Source organism: Amphiura filiformis, chromosome 11 (assembly GCF_039555335.1).
Source record: "Amphiura filiformis chromosome 11, Afil_fr2py, whole genome shotgun sequence".
Lineage (NCBI taxonomy): Eukaryota > Metazoa > Echinodermata > Ophiuroidea > Amphilepidida > Amphiuridae > Amphiura > Amphiura filiformis.
In genome coordinates, this window is record NC_092638.1 from 8,251,777 (window position 1) to 8,278,197 (window position 26,421).

Sequence of the window (26,421 nt, forward strand, 5' to 3'; positions counted from 1 at the left end):
TCTACAGTAGATAGTAATATTTGTGCGCTAATGCTTTTCACTTTAAAAGTTTTCTTTTCATTATGCTTTATAGAATCAATTTAATTTCATTTGGTTTTTCATCAATAAATTATATTAGTGACAATAATACTATTTAAACTGACTGAAAGTACAGTTAAGCTCATCAGGGAAGAGGTTTTCAATAACGGGGTATTCCAGTTGAAATCCATACACCCCCTATGGAAGACATGACCTTAATATCCCACACAGGGAGTATGAATATGAAATGGGGTTACCTGAATGGGTGACTCCATTTGAAATCTACACCACCTGAGTAGGATATTAATGTCATTTTTTCCATAGGGTTGTATGGATTTCAATTGGAATAGCCCAATGCATGCATGTGAAAATATTTTGCCACAGAATATTTTGACTGCACACTAACAATAACTGACTTTAAGCATAGACCATTTTATGGTCTATGCTTTAAGCCACTGAAAGTCAAAAATAGCATCAAAAGTCTTCAGAAATTCCAGATAAAATCATTCTGACAAGTTTGAAATAATGAAAAGCCAAACATGAAAGACTTCAAAATGTGCAGTGACTTAAAGGGGCATTAAAGATCCGTCATTCCAATCTAGTTTTCCCCACATATCATTTGTGTGCACTGTTAGGCAATAGAAACAAATTAGTTCGATCTTTAGATCGACGACCATCGATGCTTGGTTCATTTCATCCTTATTATTGATGAAATCTTTTAACTGACTTTTGTTTTAAAATTGTGATAACATATAAATCTTTGCCTGTATTGATATTGACCAAAATAAATTTAGCATTAATTCCGATTAATTAGTTGATAGTTCATTAATAACAAGCATTGAAGCAGCATCAGCCTTCGATCAAAGAATCAAAGCCTTAGAATGTTGACTATATGTAGTAACTAACCCCTACAATGAATTATATGAGACATATTTTAATAATTTGTGCCTGGGCATAAGCAATTCCCGATGCGAATCCAATAGGGGACGTGATCCCAAAGGTGAACTAGGCCTGATTGTGGTCCTAAAAAATAAAATCTGTTTTGGTTTAAGTTGGCGAACGGAGGGAGCGGAGCTCCTGGGTTTTAGCCATATCAGAGGGTAAAAATTGGGTTTCTGAGGCATAAAATTGTATGGGTTTTTTCTAAAATTGTTTTTCACTTTTAATGCATGCAACCCCTAAAAAGTTTATAATTAATACTTTCTTTATTTCCCCACTAACAAAAATTTTCTTGTTCTTTTTATCATCCACTTCAGGAAATGTAAAAAAAAAAAAAAAATTTGTAGAAAAAAAATCAGAAAACCGATTTAAATCGGGGAATAATCAGGCCTGGTGAACATAACCTTCCAGTTTTCTTCTTATTTTGTCGACATTTCTCCAAGGAAAGGGTATTCTTCCATTTCATCAGCCAGTTTTCAACAAGAAGCTATTTGGATTAGAAGGCGGGGGGCAAAACAGTCAACAGGGACATCGAGAGTTACTCTCTAGACCATGTATACGATCCACTAATAAGAACTAAGCCACCGAGGGATGCGAAAATCGCCGGAAGCAGCGGTAAATCCCGCGGGAAAAGTGGATCCCAACGGTCATTCTGAAGAAGCCATCAGCCAAGATGGCGAAAGTCTAAAACTAGTGAGTATTTTTGGATTTGTCAATCATAAAATCTAATAAAGTTTAATTTCTACAATCTTACAAATGCATCTATTTCAACAGTTTTCAACAAATTTAACAGATTCCTGAAACAGATCTCTGAAAGTAAATCCCTTTAATGCAAAACATATTCCCCTCAAGAATAATTTGGAAGAGTAAAGATATGTCAAATCAAATCACTTTGACAAATAGGGAAAGGAAAAAAATGCAGGAAAGGAAAAAAATGAAAGATTTTCAATGTGAGGAGTTGAAATGAGGCATGCTATTTCTTTTGAGACTGATTTGCAATAGTACAGAGCACCTCAGGATATATACATCAATGTTCTAGTCTAGGAAATTTAATTTTTACGATAAATAAATGTCTATTTCTGACAGAGCAATATTGTCATTGGCGACGGAAATTAAATTTCATTCATTCCTGCGGATCATTTTTTGTGGGATCGAAATAACTGGTTAGGCTAATGGCCTACCAGCAGGCTCCAACAGTATACTTTCTCTTTCTGTACAAATGCAAAATTTTATACCAGCTTTGTTTTAAATGTTTAAATGATTGAAAGTAATGTAAAGTAGTCAAGAAATAGAGGATATGAGTTGTTTTGAAATGGCATATACTGTATGATTAAAATTGATTTTCCCCACAAAATAATATGAGATATCAGCTATAACATTATTCTCTTTTCCTTTTTGACTAGAACTAATGAAGTAAAATGAGGTAAAATAACTGTTCTTTCCAGTGCCTAGATTTGTGAATGCATCCATCAGCGAATCTGATTCAGTGGCATAAATAATCAAGATCCCAAGATTGATCTCAGATTTTATCATAACTACAGCACCTTTAACCAGAGATTTCCTGAACTGTTGCTAAGCGGAGCAGGCGTAGCTTCATAAAGCTCTTGGGAGTTCGAAGTCGAGGGCCCTTGGCGGGTCAGAGAAGCCATTCCGGAAGCTCCTGGGATTTAGCATTTTGAGAACACTTAGAAAACCCATCTGGTAACCCATAGTTGGCAGTGGTGATACAAACCCACCCTTTTTATTTTATACCCTTTATACCATAACTCAGAAACCCACCCTTTCTAAGCGTGGTTACCGATCATAGATAAGTGGTTATGCAGCATGAATGGTGGTCCAGCAGGTGCAGATTTGCATCCAAATGTGTGTTTCATTTAGTGTCATTCAATAGGAAATTACAGTAAGCTTTGAGATTGCAATTGATGACTTATAAACCCACCCTTTTTATCAGTGACCACGCTTTATATTTGGACACACATTTTAACCAGAAATTGTTCAAACCCACCCTTTTAAGCATTTTGTGGACCCTTCAAACCCACCTTTCTAAAGTGTGGGTTACCAACAGTGTAACCATTTTCCTAAAAAATCTTAAGTAAATTATTTGTTAAATTTCTCAATAAAATAAAGCATTGTGCACACAAATATGCCAACAAAATAAATCCATGTCCCATCAGATGATAGACCTGTGAGATAAGCACATAATTTTGCCACAAAATTTTCCATCTTAAAAAACAGCCTTACCTTGTACTCTTGTTCGGCACTCTTTGGGTTGACTTCATATTCCGGTAAAAACATAGCTTCGCTTTGAGGTACAGGCCATGTGGTCCGGGATGCAAGGTACGGATCTGTTAACGATGTAATGCTACGACGCCGTCTTGACGTCCGCGACCATACTCTCTGAAATGTGTGGTCACTTTGACTCCTAGGAACCTGTTGCTGTATGGGCAAATCAGATAAACAAAAAATTCAGAATTTAATCATTTTTATCTTATTCACTTTTTCAGTACATGAAACATGTGTATATTCAAAATAGGCATTAATCCATTATGAATATTTTCTTGTGGAATCCTGGGAGGGGTGGGCAGTCGTAAATTTTAGGAGGGACGTGTGAAAGATTATTGATTTTCAGGTAAATGCTTCTGAACTGAAATTTTAACATATTTTGTTCAAGTGAGTTAAAATTGGGCCAAATTGGGAAATATTGTTTATTTTTGTGAAAATTATTTGGCTTATCTTCATGGGAAATGAAACATTTTACAGGCCTGGTCATGAAAATCAGTGATGGAAGAGAATTAGCACCTAATGATGAATTCAGGATCATGAAGAATTATAGATTAGAGATTACAGTTTGGACTACCACTGATGCATTATGGGACATTAACATTGAATCATGGAAAACCAGCGCTAGGTATAGACAACTTAACATGTGACGTCATTGCCCGGCAGTATGTGCGCGAATTATGGCAATGTTCTTTACAGTGTGCGTACGCATCGTAGTTTGTCCAGGGCATGTGCATTTTAAATCACCCACCACATTTCATATAGTACAAGAAAGCCATTGAACAGTGTAGCGGTTCGTAAAAGCATATCGATAGACCAGTCCCTCGCCTTTGTTGATAAACAGTGATGTCAAGTGGTCTATAATGGGTGGTCTTTAAACTTGTGTGGGGATATGCCTTGTAGATTCTGTTATGCTGACTATCTCTATAACTACATAGAGGTAAATGTTATCTGACAAAATAGGTATCTTCATCACATCAGAGTTGGTACAGAAACCAATGACTGTATTAGTGCTTCATGCACCAAATTTCATCAAAAGGGAGTCCTGATGAGGAAAAAAATAGCCAAGATGCACACGCTTTAAAAATGTAATTTGGACGCATTTGTCTCTCTTAAAACCCACCCGGGGAATTATCAGTCCCACCTTTTTCTTTTTCTTTATCCAATATAATATCCCCGGAGTGTGCTTGAGCAACATGAACAGGCTAACCACTGCATACCAATGATTTAATTAGAGTGTCAGTTGATTTAATCAGAAATTAATCGCAAGCTATCACTCCGCTACCTTAATCTGGTTACAACTGCATACTAGACTCAGTGTTGCCTGCCAAAAGGTTTTCAGTGCCAGGATGCGGTAATTTGGCCATGACAAAAGCTCTCAAGTAGCCCCAATATACACTTCAAGCACCCAATTTCCTTAAAAGTTGCCCCAACATACACTTAAAGGAGTATTTCGTGATCCTAGCATCCTTTATTTATGTCATTTTTCATTAGATATCCACGAAAAAACCTATTCCCAAAATTTCAGTTGATTCCGATTTTGCGTTCATGAGTTATGCATGATTATGTGTTTTGCACTGCTCCATAGACAATGCGTTGTAATTTCGTTCTGGTGCACCAGAACGAAATTCAAATTTCACGATATCTTTGCTAAACGAATTAATCTGCAAGAACTATTTTGTACATAAACATTATGTAGCCAGAGGTTTCCAGTGATATAAAAATCTCAACTTTTTTTGAGAAAAGTGGGGGGATGAGGCTGTGGATCACGAAATGCCCCTTAAAGCACCCAATTTCCTATTAAAATTTGGGTGCATTTTAATTACAAACTGCTTGAAATCACCCAATTGGACAGAATTAGCTGCAGAAAGAACACAATTGCCTCCTGTACTTTAAATGTTGCCTGCCAAAAGGTTTTCAGTGGCAAAAGCTTTCAAGTAGCCCCAACATACACTCCAAGCACCCAATTTCCTAAATTTGGTGCATTTTAAAGACAAACTGCATAAAATCACCCAATTGGGCGGAATAAACACTTGAATGAATGAACTTCCTCTGGTGAATGCAATCAATAAAGGGTCATAAAATGCATTAGTATTGGTTTGCGGAATTTCAGAAGCTCAAAACGCTTAAGAAAATGACTGAAAAAGAAGAAAACACATCAAAAATACTGCCACAACCTTAAGTACTGAACCCCATTTGAGGCAAGTCACGACAAGTGCTCCTCAAGTAGCCCAATTGGGCGCCTAAATCACAGTGTTGGCATCACTGCATAGACTCCTTATTTCATTATATGCTACCATATTTTAAACAGGAAGATGTTATAATGTTTACCATTCTTCCAGCTCTTGGGCAATAAGAAACCAGCTTTCACAAGGAAAAAATTATTAACACTGCACTTTGTTTGCAGAAATGTAACAATTTTATTAAATTTATCATTTTTGTAAGCAAACAAAGATTTGCACTAAGTCACCTTGTTGTTATAAAGGTGCTGTTTCCTTTAGCAATATCAACTCTATTCGAGCCTGGAAGAAAAACGACGGCGGCAAAGATGCAAGGAAGGATGATGTAAGGCGGAGAAGCGTAACAAGATTTTGCCTCGCGAATAATGGAAGAAATATGATTAGATTTATAGGAAATAGTCTGAATATAACTCGGTTGGCTGAATAAATATTTTCTTAAAAGGATATGCAGATATAAAAATGGATCAGTAGTGTTTTGCAATTATCAATTATGCATATAAAGGGCTGATTGACTGTAAGAAATGGTTTTATAAATGGCTGCAAAGTTAAAGTAAAACAAACCAATAGACCTTTTTCCTGTGTAGTTACTAATCGATATAATTTTGGGTCCAGATGTAAACAACCAGTACATGCATTCCAACTTCCACCACAGCTTCCATATTATTAGGCAAAAAAAATAATGGTTTGTCTCAAGCTCACAAGTGGTTTGAAAACAAATGCGAAAATGCGGTTTGTTTTTTGGGTTTTTATTCCGACTTTTTCATGGTATTTAGAGAAAAAATCTGATTTTCGCCAAATTTTTCTGGAAAAAGTAAAAATAAAATAAAATTTTGAAATAAAAAAAAAATTTGGCATTTCTTTTTTTCCAAATCTCACGATTTTACAAATGCGCGTGCCACCTTTGAGACAAACCATTTTTATTTTGGCCTTAACAAACTTTTGTAAAAGTAAAATTGTATTGTCTTAGCTTGTTAATAGTGGCTATCATTTTCTTCAGAATGGGGGGGAGGGGTCATGCAATTATGTACCAAAAATAGGGGAGGTTATATTAAGGGGTGTGTACTATTAGAAACTTTTTTGCACAATCTTCGTGCAGATGCGCTACACCTTTTGTGAATTTTTCCTTTAAATCCGGGATGATTTTCAATATTTTGCAGAAAAAGGTGGACCTTTATTCTGATTTCCATGGCTACAGCTTAGGGCAGGAGGAAACTTAATGCTAACATGGCTAGAAACCACAAAACACCAGTGATAACCATGGCGCATGCATGAATCCCACGGGATGCAATGACACAATCAGCCTAAATGCTATATGCTCAGGAAATCGCTGGCCGGGCCAGTGCAATCCCTGTGGCTACCAGCCAGGGATCGTGTGCTTGGCATGAGAGGGGTCTAAGGTTCAAATTCAAGTGACTTCTTTGTTCATCTTCTCTCCTTTTAATTTTTTTCTTTAACCTTCGATAGCAAAAAGCAGTGAGTGTTAGGGCTAACCCCCTTGGCTTATGGAGCTCATTTTCACATAGAGCAAATTCACATTTGTAAAAATTCTGCAAGTCTCAATGAAGTCATTTAGAAAGTAGTAGATCATCAGGATGAGTTTGCTGTTATAAAATCTATAATGCCAAAGGAGTAAGACAATTTGTACTTATGGATGTATTCAAAGCCATTAAATTTCTCCTCAAATTAACCAGTCTATACTTCCAAAGAAAAAAACTAGTTTCACAGTCAAAAACACAGAAACTGTGCCAGTGTATTTTCTGGCTGATACAGGAACTGGAATGTACACACTGGCTTCCGATTTCAACTAGTTGAAACTGATAGCAATCTATTGTCAATATTTTGTAAGTAGCCTGCTGGTGTTATCAGAAAATGCTCTTGAATATGACTCTTATCAAATATGAATATAAATATATAATTATGACATGTGGGGTTTTGTGTGTGTGTGAGTTTGAGTAGGGGTGCGTTTGTCAATACCTCCAAACGAGGACCTTCATAAGGATACACACATGACAAACGAGGACACACCTCTGACTGTGGACATCCTAGATCTGCTGGATATAACCAAATAACGTAAAAATGCATTTAAAATGGGTCCACCTATGGGGGTATAGGACGGGCCATGGTTGGATAGTAAGTGATCTGGTGGGGGTGGGGGTGTGTGTGTAAGGTCCACGGTGTGTCGATTAAGATCGGGTGTGTGAGTCCTCGGTCAGATAGTAATTATGCAAAATGAGGTCCTCCTTTGGAGGTATTTACAAGTAGGGGTGAGTGTGTGCATAAACATGCGCATCAGCAATAATTCTAATAGAGTCGTCAAGTGAAACTTGAATCACCTGTAATAACTGTGCTTATTTTGTTTCTGATATAGAAGAGTCTCAACCTAATTATGCTACATCCATGAAGGTGAACTGCACTTAGCCAAATGCCTCTGAATAATTCGAAATTGAATATAAATGAGGAGCAAGTGCAAAGACCCTTCTAGGGACTATGCTGTGATAGAAAAATGCATAAACTGATTAAGGGCTCGGATAGCGATGTTTTCACATATTTTTTGTGGGACCTGAGAGCACATCAGACATATGGAATTGCATGCATTTTGAAAACGAAGAATGTCCTTCTGATATCAAATAATTTTGATTTGTTGAATTTGTGATATAATACTCATTTTATGGCAAATGATTAAAAATTGATTATGTTTTTTGTTTGTTTTTGTTTTTGAAAATCCACCATAAACATCTTACTTCCAACATCATCATTATGTAATTATGGCAAATTTTTGTAAAAAAGACCCTCCCACATTTTGATAAAAAATTTAAGTAAAAAAAAAATAATTAAAAAAAACCTGCAGTCCGCATTAGGGTTTCAACTTTGGAAGGGCTTTGAGACAAACTATTAAATTAAGATAGCCTTATCAGTCGTATATCACTTGAGCCATGAAAATCTTATGCAATTTATTTTTCTACTGCTCATCATGCTCATTTAGCTTCATCAGGTCACAATTATAGATATATCCATCCATAACACAGATGTCATGTCACTAAAGGATTGACTTTTTACGCATAATTAGAGAGCGATAATAATTGATGCTGACAACGATGTACTTCAGAGATGATCGCATCCAGATGGTCATCTCGTTATATCGGTCCCCTTTCATGTGACAGTTGTATCTGTATCAGTATCTGCTGTTTGCATGGTGTTCAAAGTTAAGTATTGGAATCTCAAGCAATTGTATGGTAAAATCCATTTAATAAATTAAATATAATTGGTTAAAAAGGAATATTTGGGCATAATATAGCATCCTCTATTTAAGGTATGTTTGAGTCGATATCTACGAAGTATATTCCCAAAATTTCAATTCATTCCAATTTTGTGTTTGCAAAATATACATGATTTTCTATATTACATTGCTCCTTCGTGTTTTTGCATGATTTTTTTTAAAAATTGAAATAAGTAAGCAAATATGATTGCATACGGCGTACACGTTGTTAGCGCAAACTTTGCAACATCAAGGTAGTACGCTCTCGTTAAATGTTTACTGAAAAATAATATAGGGCTTAGAGTTAGGGTTACTGTTTAGGGTGCCCATATAAGATTTTCTCTAAAATCATACTTTACTTTCCACCTTTCAATCAAACTTGTTTTTCCTTGCTTTGTAACATTTTGTATGATGTTTATACAATGCAATGCATACAAAATATCTAGTTTTAAAATTGAAATAAGTAAGCAAATATGCTATTCAAGAGATAGATTAAAACTGCTAAGATAATTTGATACTTCATCTATTTATGAGCAAAATAATAGAATTTTACAATGATTCAAATAATATCTTTGATCTTGTTTACAACTTACCTAGTATTGATTTTATATCAAGTTTTCAAAAGTTGATATTCAATCTTACAAAACATTACTATAGACACAAGGTCTCTTGAAACCAGACTGACATCAATTTTACACTGAAAATGGCTGCTACAAGGCATCTTATCCACCCAATTGTGCTCAAAATGGCCTGCTGCATGGTGCAAACCCTCAAACTTGGGATCCACCCCCTCCCCCAGAAAAAAAGCCAATATTTTGGGCAAAAAATGCTTAATTTTTGGCATATATTCTGGGCCCAAGTGGAACCCTTGGACATAATGAGGTCAAATACTGATCATTGAAATTACAAAAGGCACTTAAGGTAGCTATACAGAAATGCCTTTTTTGCACTTTAACATGTAGATATATTTTGTAGAACAAGAGGAAAGCTTAAACACTACACCAATATTGATATTATCATTGACTATGTACTCAAATTCACCTGGAATCGAAAATAAGTAACCACACACAATATTCCCTGCCATATATGGTTTCTTGTTGGTGTTTTCTGAGTGTGTGTGTTTTGAAATTGTTTACAATTTACAAGTACAATAATATTGCGACTCAAATTATAAAACCAAGTACGAATTGCTGCAAATTAAGGACTTATGAACAACACAGCAGTTCGGTAAAATAATTTGTGTCATTTTCAAATGCATTTTTTTACCCAACAGTTTTGAGTTCACATTTTTCAAACAAATGCCCTAATTTCCCCTAATAATAACCCCATTTTGAAAAGTTGTAAAACTTTCACATAATTGTGCTAAATTTAGCCAAAAATTGGGTATCAGGTATAGATATGGGTTAAATTTTCTTGGAAAATTGGTATAATCAAAGATACTCAATATGAGTATCTTTGATCTTGAAACAAATTCATCAGGTTTGGTAATGAACGAATAAATAGAGTTTTTCTTTTGTCAAAACCAATTTGAAGAAAACTTACTAGTTTTTCTTGCTGACAGTTTCGTCAGTGAGCCACTGACTTTATCAAAGCTTGGTGTTGTTGTGATGATCCAATAGCTTCCCGCCAGTCGTCAGCTATTGGATCATCACAACAACACCAAGCTTTGATAAAGTCAGTGGCTCACTGACGAAACTGTCAGCAAGAAAAACTAGTAAGTTTTCTTCAAATTGTTTTGACAAAAGAAAAAACTCTATTTATGAGTATCTTTGGTATAATTATGGGTCTACTGTCATATTCTCAGAAGCACACAATGTAACTAGGGTATGTAACGCAACTGGTAAACTGGCTATCAGACAAATTAACAAAAATATTTTGAACACAAACACTGTGCACAAGACTATCATAACATTGCTACCAATATAACATTGCTACCACAATAACATTATTGTTTTATCTGCATTGTTTACAGGTATATAGCCATACACTAGACTCATCTCTGTTTTGTTTACAATGAGCTATCATTATGTTTACCAATTGGCCAGCATGGCCAGCATGACAAAATTCAGTGTACTTTTCCCATGTAAACAGAGTATTTGAGAGCCTGGCAATATTGAATTTTATTTAAGGTAGCCCTGGCTGATGATGTGTGTAACTTCTCTTATCTGTATATATGCATGTATATATTTGGAGAGGGCAAGGGGGACATCTAAGCTAACAGTAAATGTGCCTGGATCGCATAACTTGTGCATTACGCCAATCCAGCTTGAAATGTGGGGGGAATCGGCCTGAATTGTCAAAAAGTGGGTCATTTTGCCGAAAGGCAAGGGGACACGCCTGACGCCCCCCTTCCCCACAAATGATGCTCATGAACTTGTGTACTGTATATAGCCTAATTCTAACCTTTTCCCAACAAAACTTTTTGTCACACACATAGTAGGAGAATCACTATTGATTCTTGAAACTAAGGATTTTGCAGATCTACTCTTTAGATTTTGTAAATTTACAAGAATCTAAATTTGTTTACAAGAATCCACTTTTACAAGAATAGATCTCATCTATCAGCGCACAGTTCTTTACTACCCCAAAACATTTGAGGTTATGGAACTATGCCATTGGGATGATGCCATTGTGGTTCATAGTGATAGTGAGTTTTTGCAAAAGTCTATTTTCTCCAAAATTCTAACCCTGCCAAATCAGTATCACCTTTAGTTGACTGAATGCGATATGCCACACAAAATGGTGATGACCAGCAGTGTTTACTCAGAGGCTGTATGTCTCAAATTTGGCCCAGTGAAAATTATATTTGGCCCACAACAATTTGCAATGCTGTATTATAATTAGTCAATTTGAGGAATTACTGAGACAAAATTGAGTCAATTTTGGGGAGAAATGCTTCATTTGGCGCACTCAATTTCCAGAGAGAGTAAACACTGATGACCAGTGAGGTAAAATGCGCTGGCACTACGAGATCCCTATCTCCTCAGTCGTCTTATTTACATTAGATAAGAGCGCTGTGTTGCACAGCGGGAAATAGAATCCCAAATTATGACACTCTTTGGTCATATTCCTATGTTTCTATTTATTGTGATGCTATTTTATGAGCAAAGAATGTGTGTGCATCAGTAAACTGCACTATCTATACTTGGTATATTAGGCTTCCCTGGTATAACTAGCCCTGTATTAAAGAGATCTTAGGAAATAAATTGCTTTCAAAACTATGTTTGATAGTACCCTTAGGGTTATATAATATTTTGCAGTAAACCTTTGACGAGAGCGTATTTTAAACATACACCATATAATGTTGAAACACACTAGTCTCTGATTGGCTGCTGAGGTGATCTGCTGTTGTCAAATACAAATGTATAAATTAACTTTGCACCATACGCGTTGTTAGCGCTGACTTTGCAACATCCATGTAGTACGCTCTCGTCAAAGGTTTACTGAAAAATAATATAGGGCTTAGAGTTAGGGTACTGTTTAGGGCGCTCAAATAAGATTGTCAAAGATTTGTGGACTTGTTCAGGGCATGCTTTATCTAAAATCATACCTTACTTTCCACCTTTCAATCAAACTTGTTTTTGCTTGCTTTGTAACATTTTGTATGCTGTTTATACAATGCAATGCATACAAAATATCTAGTTCCTGTTTTTGTCTATCATTCCAATGGAAGCTATACTTTGTTCAGTAAGAAATTGGCAAGCATGGCTTATCCAATTTTTGCTGTTTTGATGTATTTAGTTACAAACTGTAACCCTTAACACTAAACTTCACCATAACTATAACCTAAGTTCTAATCCTACACCTAACCCTTAACATGACCCTGATTCTAATCCTAACTTTAACCCCAGCCCAACTCTATCCATAACAATAACCCTTATGCTAACTCTAGCTTTAAAGTGAACCCTAACCCTAATCCGAACCTAAAATGCCCTAGTAACTACTCGTCTATTTACCCTTCAGACTAATGGGCTGTTCCAGGTACATCAGCCTCATGTCTGAATTGAGTCACAAACATTCCAAAGATGAAGATCAACAATAAGCTAAATTCTGCCTCTTTCCATAACAAACAAGTTCTATAATATGCCTGAAGCAAATGTTCCTACGACTATGAGATAATATTTGTAGACTCCCGTATACATGCAGCGATTAATTCTTGATAGGCACATGATCAAAAAACACAAACTTTTAACTTGAGTCTATTTTCAGATAAATGCTGTATAAAGCCTAGAGCAAATGTTTTCGACATACCGTGTCATATACTGTCATAGATAACATCCCAAACATGCAGCAATTAATTCTCTTGACATGCACATGAACAAAAAATCCAGACAGAAGTCACATATTGGGTTAAATTTCAGATAAACATCATTTTAAAAGCCTACAGCAAATGTTTCTGAGATATGTAAATATAATTTCTCATACAAGAAATTAACTTTTGACATGCACATGAACAAAAAACACAAAATTTGGGCCTATTTTCAGATAAACGTCATATTAAAGCCTAGAGCAACTGTTTTCAAGAATTAATAATGTCCCATACACGCAGCAAGCAACTCCTGACGTGCACATGAACAAAAAACACTAATAACTTGAGTCTATTTTCAGATAAACATCTTATAAAGCCTAGAGCCAATGTTTCCGAGATATAACATCCCAAACACGCAGCAATTAACTTTCACATTTTTTGTGACAGTCTAGACATACATGTAGCACATCTCCTCCAGCTACGAACATGACAATCTCTAAGGCACAGTTCCTTAACCATGTTAACCCCCAATATACTTCCAACACACAAAGAATGACCTGTATTGGGTATATGCCACTGGGATTGAGATTACTGCTCATAGTTAATAAAAATTCCTTTAAAAAAGGAATGGGGCGCCCAAATTATGTGAGCTTGGACGTGATATGGTGAATTCCATGGCATGGTGTTTAGATTTGGTCCCGGGGATTTGGTATCATAATGATTTTTTCTAGGGAAGAGTAGAAGATGATCAAATGCAAGACAAATGTGTTTGATTGGGGAAGGTGTATTACAGGACCGTTTTGGATGAAATAAATTGAATTGGAATGAAGCTGTCGTGTCAATTTGCGATTATGTGGGGTGGGGGAGTTCAATTTTGGGGCATATTGTAGTGATGATATTACTTTGGATATTGAATATTGTTGAATTTCGTTATGCAGGGGGGTATATGATGGATAGTATAGAAGAGGATCTACCCCTATGTTGACCAAAAGAAAAGTTTTTATGAATGTATAACGTCTGTGATACATATACATCATAACGTCTGTGATACATATACATCATCTACTTGCTAATACACTGAAAATCTAATAGAGATGAAGGATAAAAGACAATTACAGAACATTCATTCTTCAAAAGTAGCTATATGGGTATACAATGTTTACAAGATAAGAACGTTAATGTTTTGTACATGAACGTAACATCTTTGATACATAGTTGTTAACACACTGAAAATCTGACTAGAGATTTACAATTTGATGATATCCAAAAGAATACTTACTAACTTAGCATTGAAGAATTAAAATAATTACAGAACTTTCATTTGTTAACATACACGTAGCAATGATTAACAATGTTGAAAATACAAACGTAACGTTTTGTTCATAAACATAACATCCTCGACACATCTAGGATCCGCATAATTTGTTGATTAATGTCATAAACAGTCACAAAAGATTTATGGTCTGATCATTTTATCATTTTAAGGGGACCCGATATTGCATTTGGAAGAACCAGGCTTTTCAATTACTATCAAAACTGCTGGGTACCAAACTTTTTGATACAGCTTGTATAGTAATTTGTTCTAATTTCCATGCAAAAGGAGCCAGTTGTTTCATCCTTAAAACAAATAGGCTACACCATAATTTCCAATTACCCCATGCAGATAGATAAGACCTTGGTAAGATAAGCGTGTTAATTGTTATGTCACTATCACTATCTTGATCTTGATAAGATGCCTGACTTTGAAACTTTGGGTACAAAAACTCATACTCTGCAAGTTAGGTCAAATTTTGCACTATGATTGTTTATTTGAGCTTATTGGACTATGCCATTCAGATTAGGCTATTGTAATCCAAAGTGTTGGTCACCGTCTATCGGGTTCTAAGAGGCGGTAAACTGGTTACAAAGGTCAAAGTGGTTACAAAGGTCAAAGGTCTCGATTTATTTGGTGTTTTTACAAATCCATTAATTTTGTCTTTTAAACAAAGAATATACCCACACCATTTTATCCTGTGCATAACAGAAAACAATAATAAAATAAAATCCAAGCATATTGTGGATTTATTTCTGAGCAAGGGCATAATTTTAGCAAAATAGCACAACAATTGCGGAGTAAATCTAGTAAGACTGAAATTAGAAGCTACTCACAAGTACATGCCAATATTGTGGGACGCCTCCGTAGAGGGCGCCCCAAAAAGTCAACAACAGAAATGTCTTATTTTAGCATCACACCAATCACTCACCAGATATTCTCTCTTGCTCTTTTATTCTAGTAATAATACGTAGTGTGATCAAGCAAAATCAGTTTGAAGTCGAGCATATTCAATTTGCAGTTTTTTTCATGATTGATTGTATAACATTTGCAAAGCTACATTTTGCAGAAAACCCCAATGAATTTGAACATTTAGTTCCAAAGATATGAACCAAATGTAGAAGTGTTTCCAAAACAATATATATGCAACAAAAGAAATGATTGTCTTTGTTTGCCTATATCTGAAAATCAATATCCGACTTCCAACTGATTTTGCTTGATCATAATACAGACCTCAATCCGGGGTTGTGCCGCAAATATCATTGGTATCATTTTATGACCTCTAGTATGACACTGGCCCCCTTTTCAATCAATTTTGATTTTTAAAATTGTCACTTTTTCACATTTTTCAACAAAATAAAAAGAATTTCACCTAATTGGAGCACAAATTTAAAAACAAAATAGGAGAACAAAATTATTTTGCAAAATTGTATTGAATTTGGCCACAAATCTGGGCCCCAGGTCAGTGGTGTAATTAGAATGGAGCCAAGGTACTGCCCCACAAAAATTTTACGGGATGAAAATGTGGACGGCAAAGAGTAGACTGTCATTAAAATTATAGGCAAAAAAATTACACAGGGATGCGCTTCCCAAAATCTGAAAGTGTCGTCTTACACTTGGGACGACAATTTGGCTTTGTCCCCTCACACTAAAAGGCTGGCTACACTGCTGCCCGAGGTATAAATTTTCTTGGGAAAATTGGTCAAAATATGGTACATTTTCAGATTCTAGAAGCACCCCCTACCCCTACCCAAACCAAATATTAAATATCCCCTGGATCACAGTCTTCTCCTATTTCTAGTTGTCAGCAGAACAGTGTTATATTGATTACTACCAGCATTTAGTTCATCAATAGCAATTGTCAGATTAGATGTAGTCTGCAGGCTCTTACCTACAGGCATGGTGGAAATGCATCACTCATGCTAGCCCTGTTTATTTCAATTTGTTTCATTAATCAATCCCACTCAACCTATTAAGGGTGATCAGAGAGACTAGACACGAGTTAAACACTAGAAACAGTGATAAACAGTGGCAGTGCCAGGATTTTTTCAGGAGACATTGGGGAGGGGGCAAATTTAATTTCAGGGGGTAAAATCAACAAATTTTGCCCAAAATTGCTGCAAAAAGTGGAAATGTTCATAGTTTTGAGTTTTTACTGGGGGGCAAGAATTCTGACTGGGGACATTTTCCCCCATGCACCCACTCCCACCCACCCCACACCACCCGTGGCACTGCCACTGGTGATAAAGGAGATTTGTAATTGGAAAGAGTCTGTGAAAGTTTTGTGAAAGATGATCTGGATCAAAAAAGTAGCCAACAATGGGCTATTCCATTTGAAATCCAAACTACCCCTGTGCCTGTGGAAGATTTTGACAAAATATATTCCACAGAGGGAGTACAAATTTCAAATAGAATTAGCACATTAGGCAGCTCCATTTGAATCTCACGCTCCCTCTGTGAAAGATTCAGATTGAAGCTTTCTCAGAGGGTGTATGAAATTCAAATGGAGCTGGAATGTGCTAATTCCATTTAAAATTCATACTCCCTCTGTGGAACATGTTTCCAAAATCTTCCACAGGGGTAGTGTGGATTTCAACTGGAATAGCCCAATGCACCAGAGAAGATATCTTAAGTACCATTCCCAGAATCAGTACAGAAAATTGAAATGAGAGTATTGCATTATGGGAAGCGTAAGATACCTTCTCTGGCCATGTACTATGTACATAAGAACTAACCCAAAATGCTGTTTATTTAAATTCATGGTTTAGAATGCGTACAAATGAATGAAATTTTAAATTTTAATCTTATATTAAAAATAAAAGCCCTCAAAATGAATGTGAAGCTGCTTGAAACCATGAATATAAAAGAAACACTAACTGTTCAGAAGAGTTAAAAATCACAAAAAATGAATGCCGCTAAAATATCCAGCTATACAGTACACAGGGTTAGATTACATTAACTATGTACAGATTGATCTTCACTAGCAATTTAATGGGAATACAAGTACATGTAGAAGCCAGGAGTAGCCACTATAATGATTTGGTTATGATCAGCATTGATGTATGTACACGCATATATTGTAACAAATTCATATCAATTGATTGGCCTGGCTTGTCTGCTGAACAATGGCAACACCCCTCTCCTGTCAAAATGAGAAATCAGGATGTCTACTTTCAAGACAAAAAATGCAACTGTTATGGCAAATTTTGAACCTCCCTGAAATTCACTATAATAAAAATTCCCTTTAAAAGGGAAGGCCAGCCTCAATGCAGAAGAGGTCTTGTAATAGTTTGGGTCACCGTGAAAGGCATTTTTAGGATCACGCTTACATCCATGTTACATGACAGTTCACCAAACCATCAATGGTGAGAACATGCACACTGAAACAGCAAAAAGCATTAACTCCTATAACTCCTGTCAACTCTTTAATTCATTACTCCAAATTGTTCTGTATTTTTGTCTTTACTGCTTTTTACCCATGCTTATTATTAAAATCAAGAAATACACTGCAGTTGTTAGTTAATTAAGCTATGTAAACTCAACTTACATGCATATTTTATTTTAAAATGATTTTATATTATTTCGCAATGTATAGTTTACTATGAAGTAGATAGTGGCAAGCACATGATAAAGGACTGATCATTCACTACAATCTTCACTTTTAAACTGTATTTTTTGAATGTGTTGATTGTTAGTCCGAAACTCCTGCAAAGCTATGGACATGGCATCTTACCTACTCCATTCTGTAATAGTCTGCATTGTGTGTTTTCTCAGTCTTCAATCATTTTGTTGAATGTAATTTTATGAATCAAATAAAAAAAGATAGAAAGTGGCCTCACTTTAGTTATGTGTCATTTACAGTATTTATAATTTATAAAGTAAGACAATAATTTATATATATATTTTCTCTACGTGCATGTCAAAATATGGGATATATTGTTCAATATTATAGCTAGCCCCTAAAAACTTTATTTTCCATCGGATTTTTCCCGTTGAAAAGACCAAACTGATGTTAAAGATAGCAATAATATTATCAATAACATTTTGAGTCAATTTTATCCATAAAACGATACAGGATAGGATAGATAATTACTTTGACTTCATTGTGGTCCATAAAATGAAGATACAATATTATTAGATCTGTTATCAACATATTAATTATGCACTCACAGGCAACCAAACATCATGCTATGCTCAGTAGTCCACTGATATGACCTCGTTCCAGTGAACATTCCCTGCTAATTACTAATTGTTGACCATGTCATTTTTTTGATATGCTGATTGCTGAACAAGTTTATGTTTATATGTGTAGGCCTAACCTATGATAACTTTTTAAGTCATAATTAATTCAAACATAACTTTGGCAATACTCAATCGTTTTAGTTCGTTGAAACGGCAAAACATACTTTCTTTTCCTTGCAAATCAATTAGCAGACACCAAAAACATTTCCACCACAAGAAAAAAAAAAATTCATACCAATAGAAGAAGGCTATAATCTTAGCTAATCTTTAGTGTACACAAATCCCATCTCAGAATTAGATACCAGCCCTATGGGCTGGCGAAAAGTGGACTATTTGTGAATATTCCCCCACCCCAGGGCTTATTTTCAGGATTAACATTTATGTGAGGGTGCCTCATACTCCTGGCTACAGCTTTGTGGGCAGCCCTCGAATTAAGGATCTGAAGGGGCACGGCAACTTTTTTAGGGCAAGCTGATAATTGCCTTGGATTTTCACTGAAAAGGCAAGGCAGCACGGCAGTTTGTAATATTTCAAGAGGGCATCATGGCAACTGTTAAAAATTTGAGAAGGGCACCAAGGCAATTTCTCAAAAGTGAAGAAAACACATACAAACATAGATAGATGATTTTATAATGAAAGGGCAGGGCTGGGGCACCGACGGCAACTTCATTAGAGGGCACGGCAAGTGACTGCCTTGGGTAAAGGACATTTTTTGAGGGCATTACGGCAGTGGGGATGGGCATCCACGGCAAAATGCCATGGGTGCCGTGGGTTAATTCGAGGGCTGTTTGTGGGTATAGTGATCTCAACTGGAATAGCCCATTTACCTTAATGAAAATGTTATTTTTGAAAGTTCAGTTATTAAATTAACTGAAAACAACAGCTTTTCAAAAATATGATGCACACAAGTTTGTTCTCATATTCGTTGCATAATTCACTAGTGTACACAGTTTCTTTCTTTCTCTGGGATTGAGTGAATTATTTACTCCACCTTGAAGCATGCATTATTGACACACTGACATTCATTCAAATTGTTATCATGTATCAAAATGGGGCAATTTAAACCGTCTTTTACGACTCGATAAATACCCATCATGAATAAGCCCAATCGGCATTGGAAGTTTGCAATGCATTGTGGGACAGTTTTTGCAGTTTTAGGACACTTTGTCCTTTGACCTATCGGGAAAATTGCTGTAATTATTAATATTTTATTTATTATTGTCATAATGTTATCATTAAAAATATTTAAATAATTAATTGATTTAATAATAATGTTTTTTAAGTTTGTTTTTATTCTAGTAACAAGTTTTAAATTATATTTTATACGCACAAAACCCGAATTTTCCAGAAAGGTCAAAGGGCAAAGTGTCCTAAAAAAACCGGAAGTTACAATAGCGATTTGGTTTATTCGTGGAATATCAATTCCAGGATCTGTTTGTAACGTAAACAATGAATAGTGATACACAGAATTGATTATAGAATACAGCGCCATTCTGTTGCATTCATTGTAATGTGATGTGAATTTTTCCTTCAAATAAAAATTCTTTTAAAAAGGAATGGGGCGCCCAATGTGAGCTTGGACGTGATATGGTGAATTCCATGGTGTGCAGATTTGGTATTATGATTTTTCTAGGGAAGAGTAGAAGATGATCAAATGCAAGAGAAATGTGTTTGATTGGGGAAGGTGTATGACAGGACCGTTTTGGATGAAATAAATGGGAATGAAGCTTTCGTGTCAATTTGCGATTATGTGGGGTGGGGGATTTCTATTTTTGGGACCTATCTATTGTAGTGAGGATATTGCTTTGGATATTGATTATTGTTGAATTTCGTTATGCAGGGGTATATGATGAATAGTATAGAAGACACAAATAAGTAAGCTCCCTGGCAAAATATGGGGGAGGGTTATCCCCACCCGGGATCTCGCCTATGTTGACCAATAGAAAGCGTTAAGTTTTTATAAATGTATAACATCTGTGATACATATACATCATCTACTTGCTAATACACTGAAAATCAAATAGAGATGAAGGACAAACAGGAAGAGTCTTTCAAAAAGACACAGTTCACGAATCAGGTGTATAGTCATTTGTTGTAACTTTCCATTTTCATATATATAAACATTTCCCCCAAAGAGTAAACCAATGAATCCCCATCCCCAGCTACAGCTCTGATGTTATATCATGTTCAGTTTATTTCTTCAAATGAAATATTTCTTCAAAAGGATCTTCTTTCAATGCATAGCATAAAATTTAGTCAACCAATGGTTAAGCATCCAGTTAGTATGGAAAGATCTGTAATTTATCTGATTCACAAATACATGTGGGCAGGCCCATAGCAAGGATTTATTTTGGGGTTGCTGATTTTGACAAAGTGGACCTTTTTATTCAAAATTTGGACCTTTTTGGACTGGGGCAAATTTGGACATTTTGGACCAAAAATGCATAAAAACCTCTATTTTTTTAAGCTCCATACACTGCATAAATAGGACTTTTTTGGGGGGGTGCGTCACATCCCCGCACCCCCTGGCTGTGGGTCTGCCTAAAATGCCATCACATATCACATTTAATATTATGCCAGACTAGGGTCAGGAAAGCCTGCAGTGGGATATTCAGCACTATTTTGGAAAAGAATTATAATAATAATATAGGCCTACTGCTCCTCATGGCTCGAAAAAGTGGGGAATTTGGGAAGCTCATTCCAAGGAAATGTTGGTGTTTGGAGGGAAATTATGGTATTTGGAAGGAAATTATGTCTTTTGCGTGTATGAAAATATGCTATAAATTTTGGGAAATTTAGCTTGCTTCATGGGAAATTAACATTTTTTCAAGCCCTGCTGCTCCTTATTCCAGAAAAATAAGTGTTTTGAATAACAAAATATTACTGTTTTGCCAAATGAAACATCAATTATTGGCCCATTTCCCCTCAAATTACACAAATATTAAAATTGAACAGAACTACAAGATTAGGATTTAGCATTTCATTTGGCAAAATAAGATCATATTTTTTTAATTCCACAAAATTCATAGTACCGGTACTGTATTTTTCTGGAATCTGGAGTATCTATCCTGTCTCAGATGACAAATTTAGTAGTTCAGTGATTATTGGTGAGTGAAGCCACTTTTAGTCACATTTCACTTGGCAACAAATGACTGCCCAAAAATAATGCCACACAGTATGCAGTAGTAAACAGTTGTCCAGGTTACAGGATTGGTACGGTATTTAAGAGTATGAGGCACATCTGACAAATGATCAATGCCCATTTCTAGGATCCCTCCCATAGTGCATCATACAATTTATCATATAATCAAGTTATGGTTGGAATTTTAATGGAAATCGGTAATATTAAACCGACAGTCTGCTCAACCCATCGGTTTTGATGCATTATTCAACAACTCTTCATAATACCTTTGCACAGCCTGAGCCAACCGTTGTTAATCCATGATGAATCCACGCTTTTACTGTAGCGTATACTGTGACGCATAAGTGAGACTACGCGTTGCACGCTAGAGCGCGTAAAATTCGTCATGCCTGGAACATGTGTGCGTATTCAAGCTTTACAAGTTGAATTCAATATTTTTTCAGGCAGCGGCTAAACATGCAGTTTTATTCTGTAGTTTTATTGCCGATATCAACAGAGAAATCATCAAAGTTTTTGTAAGGCTGAAGGGCAATGAAAACTAACATTCCTCATGAAATAATCATGTGAATTATACGATCTTTAGCTTCTTTTCGTTGTTGAAAGGGATTCAATCATGTTTCACCGTTGTTCATCACCGTTTGACAACTCGCGTCCGGCGCGTCTGTGTGGTTTACTTCGCTCGGGCAGCTAAAGCTGCCCTCGCGAAGTAAACCACGCAGACGATGCGTGAACAACGGTGATGAACAACAGTGAAACATGATTGAATCCCTAATTTGCCAATCATTTTGTTGTTACAAATCAGCCAATCAGAATACGCTTCCGTGCTTTATGCTGTGCATATAATCTTAAAATGTAAACAACTGCCGTTCTTCTCTGTGGCTAGAAACTGACTATTTTAGTCCAAGACTAAGAGACCAAGGAAAGGTACCTTTTTTATGCATTAACCATCGTGTATCATGTCATATAATATATCATTCATATGCTCGCGACATCAAGCGTGTGGAAAGGACCTTGTGGAAAATAATATGCGCTGGACGACTAGTAGGTAGTACGCTTAATTTGTAAAAGAAATTCTGCAAAGTGTACATCATTATGTATGACTATATCGTACAATATCTGATTGCCTAGCACCATGCTATATATTAGCTTTATTACTTAGTGTGACGGGGGGTACATATATTAGTCGGGATTATGCATTTTCAGTTTCTCACGCGTTTGAACGGGAATTGGATTGCGTACTTTTTTGATGTCTAGTGAGCAAATTTCTTCAATATTTTGAGAAAATGATGTCAAATTTTCTATTCTATATTGTTTGGTAATAATGTCTTTTGCCAATAGTATGTTTAAAGTTGTAATTTTGTGTTTTTGATCGCAAAGATCAGATATTTTCGTTCCCGATTCGAATTCTGAACCCTTCACAAGGGTGCCGATTTCGGCAGATCTTTGACAATAATTTTGCCTTTTTGGACACTAAAATGCATTCGATCCTTAATTTTGTTTCAACCGAGTCTTAAATTAGCAAGCACAATAAGGTTGGTACCACTTATATACATTGATAAAAATTTTAAGATTTTTTTTCAAGTTTCTAACCGGCGCAAATCGTTAAGTGTGTATTTCCCATTCTGTATCTGTATCTGTATCTGGGTCTCCAGCAAAGCGGTAGATCCGCATCCGCTAGAGTTTGGGCGGTCATGAAGCTAGATGACGTAGTTTTGCTTTCCCCCCTTAACAAGATGATCAGCGACGGCTGTCTTGAATTGTTCTAGTTTGGTTATATTAATGATGGCCTCTGGGAGATCATTCCAATGGGGAATGGTTGATGGATAAAAACTGGTACTGTAGACCTTAGACTTGGCATGGACCCGGTGCAAGAATACTGGTGGGATCTCCGGTGGGTTCTGGTTTGAGTTTTGAGTTCATGTTGCACATCCACAAGTTCATGGGTAATTTTATACAGCATGTTGAGCTGGGCTATTGTGCGTCTAGTTTCAAGCAGTGGCCATCCGAGTTCTTGAAGCATGGCTGTCACGCTAGCTTTCCTAGTGTAGTTGTTACAACACATTCTGGCTGCAAATCTCTGTCTACCTTCAAGCTGTTTCTTTTCTCCTTCAGTAAATGGAGCCCAACCGCAAACACCGTATTCCAGCTTTGGGCGAACCAGAGATTGGTAAAGGCGTGATTTCACATTCCTGCTACAAGACTTGAAGTTCCTTCTGATTATATCCAGGCTGGACACATCACACTACCGTGTGATGTGTCCAGTTCGTCGCCGAACTTGCATATAACATGGAGAGCTTAGCATAACGGCCTGCCTATTTACGCTTCCTGAAAACACTCTTGCACATAACATACAAAACCACAAATTCACTAACTTCAACTTGCACTACCGACACCATGAAAAATATTTTAATTATTACCGATCCTTCAGAATACTTGCAAATATTGGCAGTTTCATAAAATCCTGCTGCTGAAAATCGTAAATTCCACAATCTTCTGTCAGATCCAGGTCAGTAATCACAGGTGGGCGAATCTACCAGCGTGACAAGACCAGAGATAATAAAAAGGATGAGAGGCCATGCCGTACAAATAGCTAGCCTGATTGGCAAGCGTCGTCGCTGGCCAGATCTTCACTGATCGCGTGTATGATGAGTAGAGACCATAGAGCCCTATATAGGGCTCTGTGGAAGAAACAGTTCCTAATTTTGAAGCCATGGATAATATATTCATTTATCACGAGAACCATATTTTTGTACCAATCACAGAACAGAATTTCACTTACTCACAGCTGTCAATCATTCTTGTGAAACGTAAGCTCCGCCTAGTATCAAGGTCTTCTTCTGCGCATTGGTTTGTGCGCATTAACTAGCCTCCAGCACAAATCCTGTGCACACGATCAGGTTGGATGGGCGGTTTACGCCTGGTTTACACAACAGGAACTGCGATGCATCCTAAACTGGATCGTTTCCGTGTATTCGCATTGCATGGTGGGTAATCGCCTGCCAATTTGCGTAGCTCCACGTTCACAACAGTTTAAAATCAACACAGGTAAATCCATATAAAAATTAACATGGACACAAAATTGACATAGCTTATGTAATTCAAATAATAAAATAATAAAATGTAATATTATCATGATAGATGCACGTTTTATTAAAACTTGAAAAGATTATTAAGTCCAATAATTTGTTTGTGTTAGTTTGCACGAGTCACAAAATGGCGACCCATCACGCATTTTCTGCACATTAGTAACTCATAGTGACTGTCCTCAAACTAGCGCCAGTGTGTCTCAGGCCTGATAACGACCCCAGGTAATTTTATGCAGAAAGTTTTCTTGCGAACAGCTGCAGGTGACAATTAAACAATGAACACGGCTTGTTTATGTACATGCGTGGGGAGGCTTGTACATCAGCTGGCGTGTTTTGGACATGTTCGGCGTAAAAAGTGTCGTTTTCTTCATGAAAATACCAGCGATGACCAGTTTTTGTGGGCTATTGGATTTACAGGTATGTCGGTTCGTCATAGGGTAGAAATGATAGCTGTACAATTTGTATAACATACAGTTTAACATAGGCCTAAACATTTATGGGCACAAATCGACCTTCCGTATTATGCACAAGTATGTGGAAGTGGCAGGCATACCTTCTGATAATACCAGTGGTCTGCTTGGCATTGGTGGTGATCTTATTTATGTGAGATGACCAGGTGCAATCACTGCTGAAGATAAGCCCATTGACATCCAAAATGGCATAAGCCAGTCCTTAATATACATAGGTACGGCGTATATAGGACTGGCAAGCAAGTCTAGTACATACATGTATGTGACATACATTACATACACATGATACACGTCAATGTGAAGAAAGCATGGTCGGCAATATCGATTCAACTTCAAGTTCGACCAGCTCGATATTATTTATTAGAGAGTAAAATTTTGTTTACTTACAGCAGCCGACTGCCTTTGGCTCCTGATTTGCTTATTCCCCATCCTGTGCACTTTTCATACTATCCATAAGATTTGTATTCCGTTTTTTGTCCAGAATGCCTGTCACACAACTGTCAATGTGAACAGGTCCGTTTGTTATGATTTTGCCGCATCGCCGATCTGCTGATAATTGAATTCCTTGTGTCCTATCGGCTCATATGGTTGAAACATTGAAGTGAAAGTTACAGCGTACCACCGAGAGATAATTGATCGGTGTTGCTAGTTCATTTTCGTCGCAAGGCCAGGGGGCGCTAGTTTCAACAAAAGTTCAATAACAGGTGGATAGATATAAATTGATGATTCTAGCACTACTTATGGTAGCACAACATAACTTTATACTATAGATTTATTTTTGACAAGTCAATATAAATTCATAAGAAATTAAAAAATAAGATTAATAAATAAACAAACAAACATAAAATCAAATCAAACAATGACCCCCTCTAAAAAAGAAAACATTGAATCAATAAATCAAGACACAACAATGAAGATGATTGAAGATGAGATTAAGAAAGCGATCAAAGATGAAGATAAAGATGAAGATCATTGAGATGGAGATGGAGATGACGATGACGATGAAGATGAAGAAGAAGATGAAGATGAAGATGAACATGAACATGAACATGAACATGAACATGAAGATGAAGATGAAAGAAGATGAAGATGAAGATATGAAGATGAAGATGAAGAAGATGGAAGATGGAGATGAAGATAAAGATAAAGATAAAGATAAAGATAAAGATAAAGATAAAGATAAAGAT

At 36.3% G+C, this 26,421-nt stretch overlaps 1 protein-coding gene across 1 annotated transcript in view; it reads right to left on the reverse strand.

Annotated features, from left to right (window-relative positions):
• Positions 1 to 25,744, reverse strand: part of LOC140163915 (ribosomal protein S6 kinase-related protein-like) — a 173,181-nt gene extending 147,437 nt beyond the window's left edge. Inside the window, exons 1-2 of the mRNA XM_072187220.1 lie at positions 25,622 to 25,744; positions 3,199 to 3,393 (exon numbers count right to left, since the gene is read on the reverse strand). Of these exons, the coding sequence (XP_072043321.1) occupies positions 3,199 to 3,393; positions 25,622 to 25,663 (237 nt within the window). The 5' untranslated portion in view covers positions 25,664 to 25,744. The remainder of the gene's footprint in view (positions 1 to 3,198; positions 3,394 to 25,621) is intronic.
• Positions 25,745 to 26,421: the final 677 nt, after the last annotated feature.